Raw genomic sequence first — 17,431 nt, 5'->3', positions numbered from 1 at the left:
GATTCACTCAGCCTGGGGCACTCGGCTTCAGGCTGATGTGAGGGAATAATAAACTTCCCTGCCCAACTGAAGGATCTTGGATCCTGGAACATGGTTGTACTTTGATGTGTTTGAAGGCAGAATTTTGGTTTCACTTTGAAGTATCTTTTCTTTCTGTCAGAGTACAGGATGCCCTGAAGGCCAGGGAGAGAGAGGTCTACATTAAAAAACAAAAACACACAAAAATAAAAACCTTTAAGTCCTAAATACTTTCAGACAAAAAATAGGGGTAATTACAGGCTTGGAGGATTTTTTTTCCCTCTCATGTACTTGAGCTTTGATTTAAATGGCTTTGCCTTAGGATTGCTGTATTTCTTTCTTGGTGGAGAAGGATTGTCTTCATGGAGCTAGACCTCAGCAGTGGCCACTTCCCCATCTCCAAACCCAGTAGGCTCATGGGGTCCACACCATCTTGGAGAGGTCATAGAATGGGAGATGTCATGCTGGATGAACCCACAGTTGCCTCTTCTAGGCATTAGGCACCCCTTGGCCACAGCTCCTGGCAGCCAAGGGGACTGATTTATTGGATTCTGACCCTCAGACTGGCCTTGACAAACAAAAACTTATTTGACTTTGATCACTCCCCTCCATTCAGTCCTTAGTCATACAAATACATGTGATAGGATTTTGTCACATATACTAGTTATTTCAATCAACAGCTTATTTTCCTTCCTGTGTAAGTAGGTGAAAAACCTGTTGAAAACATATAACACTGTCAAGAAGTCGTAATGATTATTCATAATTCCACCACCTGGATATATAACCATATTACATTTTAACAAAGCTCCTCTCATTTTTACCACCACCCTTTTAAAGAAACATAATTAAGGTTTTATTGCACAGTTTTTGTATCCTGATTCTTTACTTTGTCATTATTATTTTATAACAGATTATTTCAAAGTGATTGTTTCTTTTGAATAGCCCCTGAACATTTGGTAGGCAGGGAAGTTACTTTTATTTTACTTTTTATACAAGAAAATGGAATCTCAATGGAGTCATATTTATTTAAAAAATATTTGTAGACTGCCGTCAGTGTTTTAAGCACCACAGTAAAACATGCTGTCTGAGGTCGTTCAGGTAAGTGGTAGAAACAACCAGAATATCAGTCAGCTGACTACTGAACATATGCTGCTTTCATATCTCCAAGTTCCTATCTTCTTCCCCAAATCTTTACCATACAGAGTAAGTTGACATTTGAGAGAAGAACATGGCATTCAAAGCAAGGTTGGAAACTCTAAGATGAGAATAAGCAAGGTAAGGTCTAGTCCAATGGCCCAAATTTCTAGACAGTTTATGAAGACAAGGTTTTAATCTCAGTGGACAGGATAACAAACCCAAATAGCACAGTAGGATCACGGACTGAGGTCCAATATGGAAGACACTGGAGATGCTTTCTACTGCAGCTGTGTATAATTGGAAATTGGGCCAAACATTGCATTAGCTGTGAGGAATGTATGACACTAATGTAACATCTTAAATAGGGGAAACTGGGTGTAGGGTATATGGGCAGTCTCTAAACTGCCTCTACAACTTTTCTGTTTATCTAAAACTATTCTAAAGTGGAAACTTATTTTTAAAAAATATGAATAACAATGTACCAGACCCAACCAAAGAGGGATGATATTACAGGCAGAAGGAACTACATGTAGGGTCAGGAAGAAGCATGCTGTGTGAGGTGCATGAGGAAGGTGCAGGGTTTGGTGGGGTTGGCATAGACTGTGCCTACGTAAACTGAAGTAAGCTGATGGTCAGGCTTGGATCTCAATGAGGAAGGCCTTTCTTTTAGGCCAAGCTTCAGAGTGTTTGAATATATTCTGTAGGAAATGGGAAGTTGTTCTAAAATTTTCATGGACACAGACCGTGTCTCAGTTTGTTTATTACAAGGATACATATCAGCATGATGGAGGAGGCTATAAGAGAGAGAGGTTGGGGGTAACGAGATCAGTGAGGAGGCTATGGCAATACTCTGGGGCAGAGGTGCTGCTGCCTTGAGCCAGGCAGGGGGCTAGAAAAAGAAGGTTGTATGGACAGGCATTGAGAGGCAGAGCCCTTCTCACAGCTGAGCTGAGCTAAAGCTCTAGAAGGACAGGGCTTCATTCCAACTGCTTTTTCCTGTGCCTCCGTTCTCCATTCCTATGACTGATTACAATCCCACTAGACAGCCAGGTAAAATTTCTTTGATCAAGGCCAAACAGGGCCCCAGTCCAGGTGCTTGCTCATCTAAGCCAGGGTAGCACAGAGTTCAGATGCCCCTTCACCTGTGCCAAGGGGGTTTGGCAGCACGTTAGGAATTCATGTCTTGCTGCAAGGCAGAATATCTTGTACTTGGAACTCACATGTTATCATTAGGACAAGATCGCCTTCATTATGACTCTTTCAGTCATTGAGGTGGTCCAAGGGACCTTCTTAACACCACCCAACTCAGTCGGTGCAGGTTACCCATCAGGGCTAAGCAGCTCCAATGCCTGATAGTTATGCGAATAAGATGCAAGCAGCCCAAATACACATCATGAGTCCCCTCGTCCATGTCAGAAGGTCCAAAGAATGTAGGGAATCAACACCTTGACTCTTTTTGTCTGGGTTTGTCTCTTCCCTTTGACCAGAAGTTTGACCCAGATGCAGGAAGTGATTCTGGGTCCCAGTGCTATTTCCTGAGACCCAGTGGAGAAATAGCCATGAGCTTTCATTCTGATGATACCAGTTACCAGAGCATGGCATCTTTGCTATCCTTGAACAGGACTTTGGGTAGATTTTAACTTTGCTCTTTACTGCAGTGCCTCTGAAATTAATTAGTGGTGGCTGTGAGGAGCTCCTCAGAGCACATGGCCATGCTCTTAACTAAATGATTCATTCATCACCACTAGGTATCCTATTACTTAGGATGGAGTGAGTCTTAGTTGGCATTGTGTGGAAAGTGACAGCTGGAGTTTCCACGTTCCTTTTAAACCAGGTTACAACCATATATCTCATTCTGATGTTCCTGCTTTAGGTCTCGGGGTTCTAGTATCTTCCAGGTGGAATGGTCCTACAGATTTTGCAACTGTGGCCTCACAGTCAGAGCTCAGTGTAGAGACCCTGCTGTAGACATCAAGGCTACAGGACATGCTGTAGAAAATAGAAGTGTCCTTAGGTGGTACTACTGGTGGCTTCTTTAGGACACCTGGTGACATTTCTCCACAGATGAATAGTTCTTCTGTTCAGCCTAACTAGGGGACTTGTGGACTTTCTCTGGCGAAGAGTAGATGCTGCCTGCAGTGGTTTGATTATTTGATTATTTAACCCCTTGCTACTTAAATGGTGGCCATAGATCAGCAGCAGCAGTGTCACCTGGGAGATTGTTAGACAGGAATAATCACAGGCTCCAGAATCAGAAAGTGCATATTAAATCCCTGGATAATTTGTGTGCATATTATAGTTTGAGGATCACTGCTTTAATCTATAGCAGTGGTTTACAATCCTGGCTGTGCATTAGAATCACCTGGGAAGCTAAAATATTCATATCTAGCCCACTACAGACCAATTAAATTTGAATCTCTGGGGGTGAGGCCCAGCCTTCAATATGTTTAAAAGCCTTCTTAAAGAATCTAATATGCAGTGACCTAGAAGAACAGGGTTTCTCGATGAGGATTGCTGGGGAAGTATTAAAATCCCTCAGTGCTGGGATCCTGATTAAGTTCCCTTGAGATGGGGGCTGGTATCTGTATTTTGTTTACATTTCACCAATTAATGATTGAGAATCATTGATCAGACAAAAAAGTTCATCATGGTTGCCCGGACGCTACAGGGATGCATAGAGGGGAAGCAGGTCCCAAGAACTTCTGTGTCTCCTGTTGTTTCTGAGCCAGGATAGGGTATCCTTGACTGCCTCAGGGTGCCTGTCAGAGATGCATCAGCCTATTGGATAAACTCTGCAAGCTCAGGAAAATATGGTGGATCAGAGTATGTGTATTCTTAGCCTATACCTGCATATCAAGCAAAATTATGAAATATGCATTACAGTGAAGACAGGCAGTGAGCTCTTGACCTTTGCACTAGGCATCAGGGTGCAAAACAAGCTGTACATGTGGGTCTTTGTTACCTGGTTCACTGCTGATTGTCATCCTGCCCTGGTGGCAGCGATGGCTGAACTCAAGGGCCCTCTGGCCCAGGCAAGTAAAGTTGTAATTAAGAAAGAAGACACTTTGTGGGAGACACAGTGACATGACCTCAGTGGGCAGGCAGAATAAAATTATACAGAAATATTCATTTTAGAAACAAGTTCTTACCGATTGGTTTTATTTTAAAGACGTGGCAGGTCCTTGAGTTCCAGATGAGCTGATGGAAGAAGTGGAACTTTCTATCACACCTGTATTCTTTCTAAGGTTTGAAGATGGCTCTGAGTGTCTGGGAAATGGATTGGGCTGCTGTCCGCCTCTGTGCCTGACTCAAGATCCCAGTTTAGGAGACGAGTTCCTAGGTGCACACAGGTGCCCATTCTGTCCCTCACACTCCCTTTTTCCTTCACAGTTGGCGACGTGGGACTCAGAGAAAGGTCTGAATGGCAGCCTGCAAGAGAGGCCCATGGGCAGCCGCCTCCAAGGACTGACTCTCAAAGTGGTGACTGTCTTGGTAGGATCATGGGCATATTGGGGAGGTTCACCATTCAGGATTTTGAGCTAGAGGCTTCTCTCCATTTGGTTTAATACTGGGTTTGGAGAGAAGGGGATCTTGAGTAGTGGCTTGAGTGTTCATAAGGCCTCTTTGGCAAATAATTTTGCAAATAATGACGTAAGAGTAAGATCGGAGATTCTGCCCCAGAGCCTTCCATGGGAGGTGACTGGGCTGCTCTACAGAAAGATCACAAATCTGGATCCACTGCTGGCCCATCTCTACCTGCTCCTGGATGTAAACAGTATGTTGACCTACTCGTGGTCCTTAAGAGAACTTTGCTGGTAGCCAGAGTCCCCAGAAAGATGCTCGGAGGAGGACATTCTTCCAGCACCCAATCCCGCTGATGACCCCCATGTGGTGCAGACTTTATAATGAAAACCATTTGTTGCAATTTTTCTGCATGGATGTCCTGGAATCATAGACTTTTAGATCTTTAAGAGATCTTAGAATCATCTTCTTTTCAATTTCTTCCTTCACCTTTCCAGAGCTGTAGGAGACATTTTAGATTTACTTCTTATCAGCTGGCCAGACATGGTTCAAATGTTCCCTCTGTCGCATCAGGCACTGACATCTCCTTGGCTCTAGAAGCCTTTGGCAGCAGTGTTCCTGCATTCCCTGAATGCACATCACATAATAGGCATTATACCCACCCCCCCCCCCAACACACACACACTCCCAGTTAAATTAATGAGGTATGTTCTCTGAGGCTATTTGCCAAAAGTCCACTGTTGGTCAGTTTCACAGGATTGTGGCGGGGAAGGCTGAGGTGTTTTCCAGAGTACCGCATGCCCTACAGGAGCACACATGACAAAGCACAGAATGCTTTGTTTAATTCTGTGGGGTTTAATTCTGTCCTGTCCTTTGACTTATGGTATGACATTCTCCCATGAATCAGAATCCATTTTCTAGTACAATCTGATAGATGTAATTCTGTCTTCTCTCAATCAAATATCATAGAGCTTTTATTGTAGTTCTTTATCCTGGATGAGAAGTAACTACAGTTCTTATGTGGGTCCTGAAGAATTATGGCATTTCCTAAGGACGGAGTCCTGAATGTCACAGATGAAGGAATAAAAACAAATCATGTCATTCTGGCAATGGGGTTCTGGGCAGAAGTTGGGATAGCATCACACAGGACAAGTAAATCTCCATTCCTCCATCAATATGCTGGTTGCAGGGATCTTCCTACGTACTATGCTCTGAGTTTCCATAAACTGCTTTAAAAAAGGGCAGATATGTTCAGACTCCAGCCCTAAATTGCGCATATACATGCCCATGTTGGGAAACATTCTAAAGCTATGATTCATCAGGTTGATCTTTCCAATAATACCCTGGAAATATATGTGTTAATGAACCTGTTATTTAATTGAAGAACATCCATTCTGTTGTCCTCAGGAAGAGCCTTTCGTGATGGTGGCTGAGAACATCCTTGGACAGCCCAAGCGCTACAAAGGGTTCTCCATAGATGTCCTGGATGCATTGGCCAAAGCTCTGGGCTTCAAATATGAGATTTACCAAGCCCCCGATGGCAGGTATGGTCACCAGCTCCATAACACCTCCTGGAACGGAATGATCGGGGAGCTCATCAGCAAGGTAAGTCCCAAAAGCAGGACCATGGGGAGGGGCACCCTAGTCTGCCTCTGGGGTGATATCTAAATTTGATCCATTAGGCAGTTAGAACCTTGGAACTAACTAAACAAACCACAGCCTACCACTCACTCTTCACTCACTAAGACTCTCTTTTCTTCAACCCACCCATTTCTGCTCTTTTATTTTTCTCATTTCCTGGCACTCTGTGTTTTCCTTCAGTGCTCATTGCTGTCTTTCCTTTTGAGCCTATCTGCTGAGCCTGCTTTATAATATACCCTTCTTGAAACCTACCCCCATATTTGGGCTGAAATAAGAACTTAGTTCTCATGGGAAGTTAATGAATGCTTATCTTTTTCTCCCTCATGACCCACAGGTGGGGTGTGTATATGCAAGTGTGTGTGTGTGTGTGTGTGAGTGTGTGTGTGTGTATGAATGGGTGTGTGCGTGTGTCTGTATTGTTGTGTGTAAGTGATACAGCATTCCCTACCTCCTCAAATTAGTTTCAAATAATCACTCTTCCTGTCTCCTATAGAGCCTGGATCCTCATTGAGACTCATGGTATGAGGCCAGTTCACTGTGTTCCCATCCAAGCCTCCTGTCCTCCCATGACCTCTGGGTCATTTCCTTACAATCATTTATGATGGTGGTATCTGCTAAAGCCTTCCCTCTCTAGTGTTGATGTTGCCACCAACTTTGATGTTTCTGACATCCCTATGGACAACCCTGGGCTCCCAGCATTTTGACCGCCTCACCTCCAGTGACCTTTGTTTGTGCTCCACATCAGCACCGTACAGATGCATCTTGTTAGCCTCCTACATACTACTGTCACTGTCTCACTCCATGACGACTGCCTGTTAACCTTCTGACTCTTTTGAACCTTTGCTCCTAAAACATTGGTCCTTCACTTTATAAACTCATAAAGGCAGACCAAATGTCTCCAATTTCCCCTAAGATTTTTTTTAAAAAACTTTGTTGAGGTATTAATTTATATATGAAATTCACCCATTTAGGATATACAATTCAATGATTTTTAGTGAATCTACTGAGTTCTGCAACCATCATCATAATCCAGTTTTAAATTTTTTAATGTTTATTTATTTTTGAGGAGGAGAGAGAGACAGAACATGAGTAGGGGAGGGGCAGAGAGAGAGAGGGAGACACAGAATCCAAAGGAGGCTCCAGGCTCTGAGCTGTCAGCACAGAGGCCAATGTGGGGCTCACACTCACAAGCCATGAGATCACGACCTGAGCCAAAGTCAGACGCTTAACCAACTGAGCCACCCAGGTGCCCCTCGTTTTAGAATAATTCCATCAACCCAGTGATATCCCTCATACTTATTTACAGTTAATCCCATTCCCAACCCCAGCCCTAGGCAGCCATTGATCTATTTTCTATCTCTATAGAAATACTTTTGTGAACATTTAACATAAACGAAGTCATATGATATATGGTCTTTTGTATCTGCCCTGTTCCACTGAGGTTCATTCTTCTGTAAGAATTTTGTGCCCTTGTGATACTGCATCCTTCCCTGCCTGGTGTGCCCTCAGTGGTTGTTCAGATAATGCCTTCATCTTTTGTGATTCTTTTTGTTCTGGGTTTCTTATTGTACTGAAACCCTGACTTGATTATATTATCTACCCGCTGACTCTGACATCCAAGTTGCTGCATGGAATTAGAGGAGAAAATCACAAATTTGCTCAGATGGGTATGTGAACAATGTGTGGTCTCTAACCTCAGCTAGGTCTTCAGGACAGCCCAAGTTCCTTACCTTGTCCTTTGTTGGGCCCTTCAGCGATATCCCATAGAGATTGTTTTCCTCATGTTACAAGCCATCCCTCTACCTGTGTCATGAGTCGATCCCTTGTACTTCTTCTGGACCTGGTTTAATTAATTACTTTTCCTTATTCCTATGTTTGTAAACCTATCCTGCTCCACTATATCTCTTCTTAATCCTTAATTATAGTCTGAACTCTCTAAATCTTTAAAAATAAATCCCTGGATCTTGAGTTTTTGAAAAAAGAGGCAAGAACCAGAGATGCAAATGTAACAACTCTAAGAGGAGAGCTTCACCAACGTTACCTCCAACATTTTTTCTCCTTGCTCTAGATATGTTGTTGGATTTCAGTTTTGTTTTATTTTATTTTATTTTATTTTATTTATTTATTTTTTTATATTATTTTTTGGATTTCATAGTTTACAATATCAGTATATCTGCTGCCCCTCTAGCTCATATATTAGACCTGATAATTTTTTTTCTGATAAAATCTTTCTCTGTATGTTTTCCCAATTTACATATACAGGTTGAATTAGTTGTTAGAGCTGGTTATTCTAAAACCTAGTTTTATTTTTATTTTTATTTTTTGAGGAGATATTTTCTTTTTTTCTTTTATTATTTTATTATTTTTTTGAGAGAGAGTGTGTGTGTGTCTGTGCATGATTGGGGGAGGGGCAGAGGGAGAGAAAGAATCTCAAGCAGGTTCCATGCCTAGTGCAGATACAGGGGTCAGTCTCACAACCCTGAGATCATGACTAAGCTGAAATCAAGAATCGGATGCTCAACCGACTGAGCCACCTAAATGCCCCTAAATAAACCTAGTTCTCTTGATGCCTCCCACTTAGAGGTCCAAGAGTCAAGATCAGGATGGTCATTATATATTTTAGTGCTCCAGTGGTTTAAGTGGGGACTCCAGGCCCATTATTGGCTGCCACCATCCATCTAGGCATAAGTATCCTAACCTCCACCAGTCTTGGCAGCTTTAATCTCACATCTAACTCCATCTTAATGGAGTCTTTGTCTATTTTAAAATTAATCCCATCTTGGAAAGCAGAAATCTTGCAAGTTGCTTTAGAGGTCACAGTACAGAGTGCCCAGAGAGTCTCTTTACAACATGGCTTTACTATATGAAGAATCAACCCATATGTCTGAGAGGCCATGAATTAAGGGCAGTGGACAATCAAGAGAAGTAGATAACCCCTTTTTGCTTGGAGGACATTACTCTCTGGCATAGAGTCTACATACAAAACAACCAGGGACTGAGACATCGATGAGATATAAACTAGTTGTACAACTCACCGTATAATTTCTGAAGAACCTTGGAAAAGGGAGACATCATGTGGGCTAATGGAAGTTTGGAGAGGCTTAATGGAGGTATAAGAAGGATGCAGATAAGCCTAGAAGAAGAGAGAAGGGACTTCTTGGTCGGGGGCAGGGATGGAGTAGAGGGAAATACCAGCAAAAGAAAGAAGATAGTGATAGTTTGTGAGAAGAACAAGAAAGTAAAGACAAACTACAATTCAAGCAGACAATTTAGTGCTGGATTATTTTTTTTACAGTATTCAAGGTCACGGCATGTCACCTCTTGAATCCATTTCCTCTGGACCGAGTAACCCAAAAGGCAGAGGGCAAGCCTTGACACAGGGTGGGACCCAGCAGGAAGCTGAGGACTGCTTTCTGATCAGATGATTTTGCCTTTCAGAGAGCAGACTTGGCCATCTCTGCCATCACAATCACCCCAGAGAGGGAGAGCGTTGTGGACTTCAGCAAGCGGTACATGGACTATTCAGTGGGGATCCTAATCAAGAAGCCCGAGGAGAAAATCAGCATCTTCTCTCTTTTTGCTCCATTTGATTTTGCTGTCTGGGCCTGCATTGCAGCCGCCATCCCTGTGGTGGGTGTGCTCATATTTGTGCTGAATCGGATACAGGCCGTGAGGGCTCAAAGTGCTGCCCAGCCCCGACCATCTGCTTCGGCCACCTTGCACAGTGCCATCTGGATAGTCTACGGCGCCTTCGTACAGCAAGGTACTTTCCTAGTTTCCTGATGTTGCTGTAGCTCCACGGGCCTGGAAGAACTTGCCCATTGGCAGATTCCTTAGATGCGTTTTGCCAAAGTCCTTTTAAATGCAGTTTTATTTAATCTCTAGAACGATACTGATATCATGCTGCATTCAGTTTCTCTGAGTTATATCAGATAGAAATTAAATGAAGTGACAAGGAACTCAACTTCAAAGCCTAATTCTGCACTTTAGATAAAATTGACTTTGGAGTTCTGCTTTGCACTTTTCTCCCCTCCCACATCAGATTGATTGTTATGCACATGGGGTATGTCAGATGAAACTGAATCTCACTTAAATTTGAAGTCTTAATAGGAAAAAAAAATCACAATTGTTTTGTAATCATCTAAGCAGCACTCTATCCATTCTTGAGATAAAAGTCCCCTTTCTTTGTGAAGTCTGGAGAGCACTTGGTGAGTTACAGGATTATGCAGTTTGGACCAAAACAACAAATTGCAAAGTTCCCTAATGTGAGTGTTGGCCTTATTTGCACCATGGCAAAGGCTGTAGCACCTGTTTGCAAGGTTATATAAGAACAGTCAGTGAGAGGCTTTCTTCTGCTACCACCTAAGGGACCAGGGAGAAATAATTGGCCTCAACGGGGCAGCTTCTGACTGCAAGTCACAGGCAATGATTTCTGAAAATCCCAGGGAAAAAAAAAGTCGTCTAGTGAGGGCTGAATATTAATAAAAGTGATATCTCATTTCTGAGGTTTGAAAGAAAGCTGGGGAACCCTCCAGGTAGGAGGTAATTCTATATTTACAGAATTCCTGAGACTACTCTCTATGAATCTGAAATTCGAAAAGGATCTTACATCAGGTTGCAGCCCTGGAAACAACACAGGGAGGTAGAGTCTTCTAACTGGAAGATTTGATATTCAGAACTCTATCCTTGGCATTCTGACAAACACCACATCACTAAAAGGCGAATCCTACGTTTTTTTCATATCTGGTGGGCCTTCATTCCTTTCTGAGATTGGCGGGCTTTGGGTTTTTTCCCAGAATTGTCATTGTGGTCCCCCATAACCAGTCAGCAAATCACTCCCCTGTTCCCCAGCCCATCCCCAGTGGTGGTTCCCTAAGCCAGGCTTCAGGCTGGAGTACTTCTGTGGGGATGGGAGTGAGAGTGGAAGCCCAGGACCAATCCATTGTGCTGGCCCCCTGCAGGTGGCGAATCCTCAGTGAACTCCATGGCCATGCGCATCGTGATGGGCAGCTGGTGGCTCTTCACCCTCATCGTGTGCTCCTCCTACACGGCGAATCTTGCTGCATTCCTCACCGTGTCCAGGATGGACAACCCCATAAGGTAAGATCCAGTCATCCTTCTAGATTAGGACCACTCAGCTCCGAGAGGCTGTAAAGAGAGCATGTAGTCTTGTCCCGGGCAGCCTGGTGTCATGGAGGCAGATGACTTAGATCCCAGATCTGCAAGTTGATTATTATGATCTTTAGCCCATAAGGAACTTCACTCCTGTTGTATTTTATTTCATACACAATTAAATAAATAAATAAATGTATAAATAAATGTTCTCTGAACATTGAAATGCTGCTTGTAAGACTAAGAAATCAAAACATTAAAAATTAACAAATTAAATTTCCTCAGGCATTTAAGTGTTGATTACAAACTTATTTAATCAAAATTTTCTAAACATTAAATTAAAATTAATTAAGACCACAAGTGTAAGATGTTTCTTTCAAATCCTCAAACGCCTTAAAATTATTTTTAAAAACCTGTCATTATCACAGTGATTGGAAAACTTATTTCACATATATTTATAAAATTATAAAATTACTGAAACCAGGGAATGAGATCGTTTCTTTGTTTTATCAAAGTGGTAAAAATATGGCATAAAAGAATTCGTTCAACATGGTGAAATAAATTGGAAATGCTTCTGTTTTAGGAGATTTCCACCTATTATGTAAATTGCAAATGAACTTGGGCAAAGTGAAGGGGTATTGGAAATGTGGGTGCTGAGGTGACCAAAGGCACAGATCTAGTCTGCATTTCCTTGGGTACAATGTTGGCTTCACTGTCATCGCTCACTTGATCCCTGATTAAGGTTTTCTGTGTCCCTGCCTTCAGTGATTTCTCCTTGAATTCATCACACTATCATTATATGGATTCTTTTGATCCATAGCCCTACTGGTCATCCACATTTAACCAGCTAATACAACTCCCAACTGCCTATTTAAAACACTTCGGATGCTGGGCAGGATTCAAAATTTAGTATGAAATTATCCAGTTTTATTTTTTGGTTTACAATTTTACTGAGATAATTACATACTCACATGCAGTTATAAGGAATAATGCAGAGAGATCTCATGATATTCTCTAACTGGTTTCAACCTGGTGGTGACATTTTGCAAAAACTATTGTATCTTATCACAACCAGGGTATTGACATTAATACAATTGACTGATTCTATTCTGATTTCTCCTCTTGTACTCATTACTCTGTGCATGTGTGTGCACATTGGGTTCTACACAATCTTTTCACATGCGTAGATTTATGTATTCACCACCATAGTAAGGGTGCTAAAGAATTTTATTCCTGTAAGGATCCCTTGTGTTTTCACTTTATAACCACACCCATCTGCGTCACACTTCTTCCCCTCTAGTCTTGTTCTTAACCACTGGTGACCACTAATGTGTTCTCCTCTTCTAAAATGTTGACATAAATGGAATCGAACCTTTTGGATTGCGTTTTTCATTCGGCTTAATTCTCTGGAGATTCATCCGGGTTGGTGTGTGTATTAATAGTTCATTGCTTTTTGCCACTTAGTGATATCCAGTGTACCACAGCTTGTTCACCAGCTCACACTTTGAAAGACATCTGGGTTGTTTCCAGTTCTGTGCAATTATAAATAAAGTCACTATGGATATTTGTGTGAAGAAATTTTCATTTGTTTGTGCTACGTATCCAAGAGTGCAATTGCTGGATCATGTGGTAATTGCATGTTTTATAAGAAAGTATCAAGCTGTATTCCAGAGTGACTGTGGAATATTATGTTACTTCTACTAGTGATGTGGGAATGATCCAGTTTCTTTGCATCTTTCCCAGCATTTGGTATTTTCACTGTTTTTTATTTCATTATTTTCATAGGCATGGATTGATAACTCATTCTGGTTTTAATTTGCATTTCCCTGATGAGTAGTTGTGGTGAACACCTTTTCATGTGCTCATTGCTATCAATATAGTATTATTCTCTTTGGTGAAATATCCATTTATGTATTTTTCCCATTTTCTAATTGGATTGTTTGACTATTACTGTTGTGTTTTGAAAGTTCTTTATATATTTTAGATACTAGTTCTTCGTCAAACATGTTGTTTGTAAATATTTTCTCCACTCTGTACTCTCTCTTTTCAACCCTTAACAAGGTCTTTCACACAGAAAAGCTTTTAATTCTGTAAAGTCCAATTTATAAATTTATTCTTTTGTGGATCATACCTTTGGTGTCAAGTATAACTCTTGCCTAGCCATAGACCATGAAGATAATCTCCTGTTTTTTGTGTTTTTCCTAAAAGCTTTGTAATTTTACATTTTGTATTTCAGTCCACAGTCAATTTTGACTTATTTTTTTATAAACTGTATATATATATACATATATATATATATATATATATATATATGGTTTTGTCTATGAATGTCCAATTGCTTTTGCATCATTTATTAAAAAGACTATCCTTTTTTCGTTGAATTTCTTTTGTGATTTGTCAGTAATCAGTTGGGCATGTGTGAGTTTCTGAGTTTTCCATTTTTCCATTCAGTTCCATTGATGATGTGCCTATCCCTTTGCCAATACTACACTATCTTGATTACTATTGCTACAGAGTAAACCTTAATATGTGGACAGAGTGACTCATCCTATTTTATTTTTCTTTGTTAAGATTGTTTTAACTATTCTAGGGCCTTCACCTTTCCACATCAATTTTAGAGTAAGCTTGTCTGTGTTTATAAAGAATTTTTCCATGGCTTTGATAGGAATTGCATTAATTATAGTTGAAATTGCATTAAACTGATAGATCTTAGCTTGCTGAGACTATTTATCATGAATGGGTAATGGATTTCTCATATGCTTTTTTTTTTTTGCATTGCTTGACATGACCATATGATTTTTCTTCTTTAGCTTATTAATACGATAGAGTACATTGATTGTTTTTCAAATGTTACGTACCTTGAATGAATCTCACCTGGTCATTATCTATGATTCTTTTCATATATTTTTGGATTCTGTTTGCTGATATTCTGATTGAGGATTTTTGCATCTACCTTCATGAGAAATAGAGGTTTGCACTTTATTTACTGTACTGTTTTTGTCTAGTTTTGGTTTCAGGGTGACACTGGCTTCATAAATAAAATGATTTAGGAAGTCTTCCCTTATCTTCTATTTTCTGGGAGAGATTATATAGTTGGTGTTAATTCATCCTTAAATGTTTGGTATAATTCTCCAGGGAAACCATCTAGAAGATTTCATATTCTTAGAGCTTTTAAATTAATAATTAAAATTTTCATAGCTATAGGGCAATTCATATTGTCTATTTCATCTTCAAGTCTAGTTGGTTTATAGTGCTGTTCATATTTTCCATTTACTTGCTGATCTTCTGTTGTTGTTGTTTATCAATTATTGAAAGTGGGATATTAAACTCTCTGACCATTTTTTTCAGAACTGCCTATTTCTCCCTTCAATTTTATCAATTTTGATTCATATATGTTGAGACTCTATTGTTAGGTGTAGATTTGTTTCTAATTGGAATTTTTTAATACTCTTATCGAATGACCCTTTTATCATTATATAATGTCCTTTTTTGTCTCTTATAAAAACTTTTCCCTTAAAGTTTACTTTGTCTGATATTAGTGTAGCCACTCCAGTTCTCTTTTGGTTATTCTTTGCACAAAATATATTTTTATTCTTTCGTTTTCAATCTGTCTTGGAATCTAAAGTGAGTCATTTCTATACACCATGTAGTTCAATTATGTTATTTAATCCATTCTACCAGTCTCTGTTTTAATTGGAGACTTTAATCCATTTACATATAATGTAATTAGTGATAAGGAAGAACTCACTTCTGCCATGTTGCTATTTGTTCTCTATGTCTTACACCTCTTTTGTTCCTCATTTCCTCCATTACTGCTTTCTTTTGTGTTAAATAGATATATTTTATATACCATTTTAATTATCATGCTGTTTCTTTTACTATATATTTTTGGGTTATATTTTTAGTGGTTGCCCCAGGCATTTCAAATAACATCTTAATTCATAACAATTTAATTTGGAGTAAAGCAAACTTTAGTTTAATAGTATAAAAAAATGTTTCTCCTATTTCACTCTGTTCCACTCCACCCCTGCCACAACATCTCCTTTTTGAAGCTGTCTGATCCCTTACTTTTTAGGAAGTAATTAAACATTTTTTCCCCAATTTATTCAATGGAAAGTCTCCTGTATTTTTAATTTTTAAATTATTTTATTTTATTTTATTAATGTTTATTTATGAAAGACAGAGAGAGTGCAGGTGGGGAGGGGCAGAGAGAGAGGGGGGACAGAGGATCCAAAGCAGGCTCTGTGCTGACACAGCAAGCCTGATGCAGAGCTCAAACTCGTGAACCGTGAGATCATGACCCGAGCCAAAGTTGGATGCTCAACCGACTGAGCCACCCAGGTGCGTGCCCCTAAATTATTATTTTTTATTGTTTTTAACTTAGTGGATAAACTTCACAATTTGTTTTAAGACAACTTTAGATATTAGAATAATTATTAAAATACATGTTTATAGTTTTTCATTTTAATTTCTAAATTGTGGTAATATATACGTAACAGAAATTTTATCATTTTAATCACTTTTAAGTGTATAGCTTAATGTCATTAAGTATGTTCACATTGTTCTACAAACATCACCACCATCCATCTCTAGAATACTTCATACTGCAAAACTGAAAGTCTATACAATACTCCCCATTCCCCACTTCCCTGACCCTGGAAACCACCATTCTGTTTTCTGTCTCTATAAATTTGACTATTCTAGGTGCCTCATATTAGTGAAGTAATACAGTTTTTGTCCTTTTATGACTGGCTTATTTCACTGAGCATATATTAAAGTTTCATCCATGTTGTAGCATGTGTCAGAATTTCCTTCCTTTTTAAAGCTAAGAAACATTCCATAGTATGCTAATACCACATTTTGTTTATCCATTCATCTGTTGATAGACACCTGAGTTGCTTCCATCCTTTGGCTATTTAATAATGCTGCTCTAAACGTGGGTGTACAGATATATGTTCAGTATATCTTTTCAGTACTTTCAGGTATACAGTCAGAAGTGGAATTGCTGGATCATCTGATAATTCTATGTTTAATTTTCTTTCTTTCTTCCTTCCTTCCTTCCTTCCTTCCTTCCTTCCTTCCTTCCTTCCTTCCTTCCTTCCTTCCTTCCTTTCTTTCTTTCTTTCTTTCTTTCTTTCTTTCTTTCTTTCTTTTCTTTCTTTCTTTCTTTCTTTCTTTCCTAGGAACTACTTTATCATATTCAACAGCAGTTCCACCATTTGACATTCCCACCAACAACTCACAAAATTTCTAGTTTCTTCACATCCTCACCCTCACTTGTTTTTCTGTTTTGTTTTTGTTTTCATAATAGCTGTACTAATGGGTGTGAAGTGGTATCTCATTTTGGTTTTGACTAGCCATTTTCCTAATAATTAGTGATGTTGAGCAGCTTTTCATGTGTTTATTGTCCCTCTGCATATTTTCTTTGGAGAAATGTCTATTTAAATCTATTGCCCATTTTTAATAGGGTTGTTTGTTTTTGTTACTGAGTTGTAGTTTTCTATGTATATTCCAGGTATTACTCTCTCATCAGATATTGATTTGTAACTATCTTCTCCCATTTTATGGGTTGCCTTTTAATTCGGTTGGTAGTGTCCTTGGGTGCAGAGAAATTTTTAATTTTGGCGAAGTCCATATTATCTGTTCTTTATTATTGTTGTTGTTGCCTTTGCTTTTTTGTTATTTCTGAGAAATCATTGCCAAATCCAATGTCATGAAATTTTTCATACGTTTTCTTCTAGGAGATAGGTTTTATTTTTAGGTCTCTGATCCATTTTGTTAATTTTTTAACGTGAACTAAGGTAAGGGTCCTACTTCTTTTGCATGAGGATACCCAGCTTTCCCAGCACCATTTGTTAAAAAGACCGTCCTTTTCTCATTGAATGGTTTTTACACCTTTGTTTGAAATCATTTGGCCATAAAATGTGATAATATTTCTGGAGCTTTTACTTTATTCCATTGGTCTGTGTGTCTGTCTTCTGCCAGTACCACACTGTTTTGA

The 17,431-nt window shown here is 39.6% G+C and overlaps 1 protein-coding gene across 5 annotated transcripts in view; it reads left to right on the top strand.

Moving 5' to 3' along the window:
* GRID1 (glutamate ionotropic receptor delta type subunit 1) overlaps positions 1 to 17,431 on the top strand; it is a 703,600-nt gene that overhangs the window by 577,705 nt on the left and 108,464 nt on the right. For 4 of the 5 annotated variants that reach the window (XM_086680178.1, XM_086680176.1, XM_086680179.1 and 1 more), the window contains 4 exons: positions 4,546 to 4,647; positions 6,085 to 6,282; positions 9,757 to 10,081; positions 11,280 to 11,418. In XM_086680178.1, the coding sequence (XP_086536304.1) occupies positions 4,546 to 4,647; positions 6,085 to 6,282; positions 9,757 to 10,081; positions 11,280 to 11,418 (764 nt within the window). The remainder of the gene's footprint in view (positions 1 to 4,545; positions 4,648 to 6,084; positions 6,283 to 9,756; positions 10,082 to 11,279; positions 11,419 to 17,431) is intronic. The other variant, XM_086680177.1, reaches the window with a different exon arrangement.

Source organism: Puma concolor, chromosome D2 (genome assembly GCF_028749965.1).
Source record: "Puma concolor isolate L17-30 chromosome D2, mPumCon1.1.hap2, whole genome shotgun sequence".
NCBI lineage: Eukaryota > Metazoa > Chordata > Mammalia > Carnivora > Felidae > Puma > Puma concolor.
This window is presented reverse-complemented; position numbering and strand designations above follow the sequence as displayed.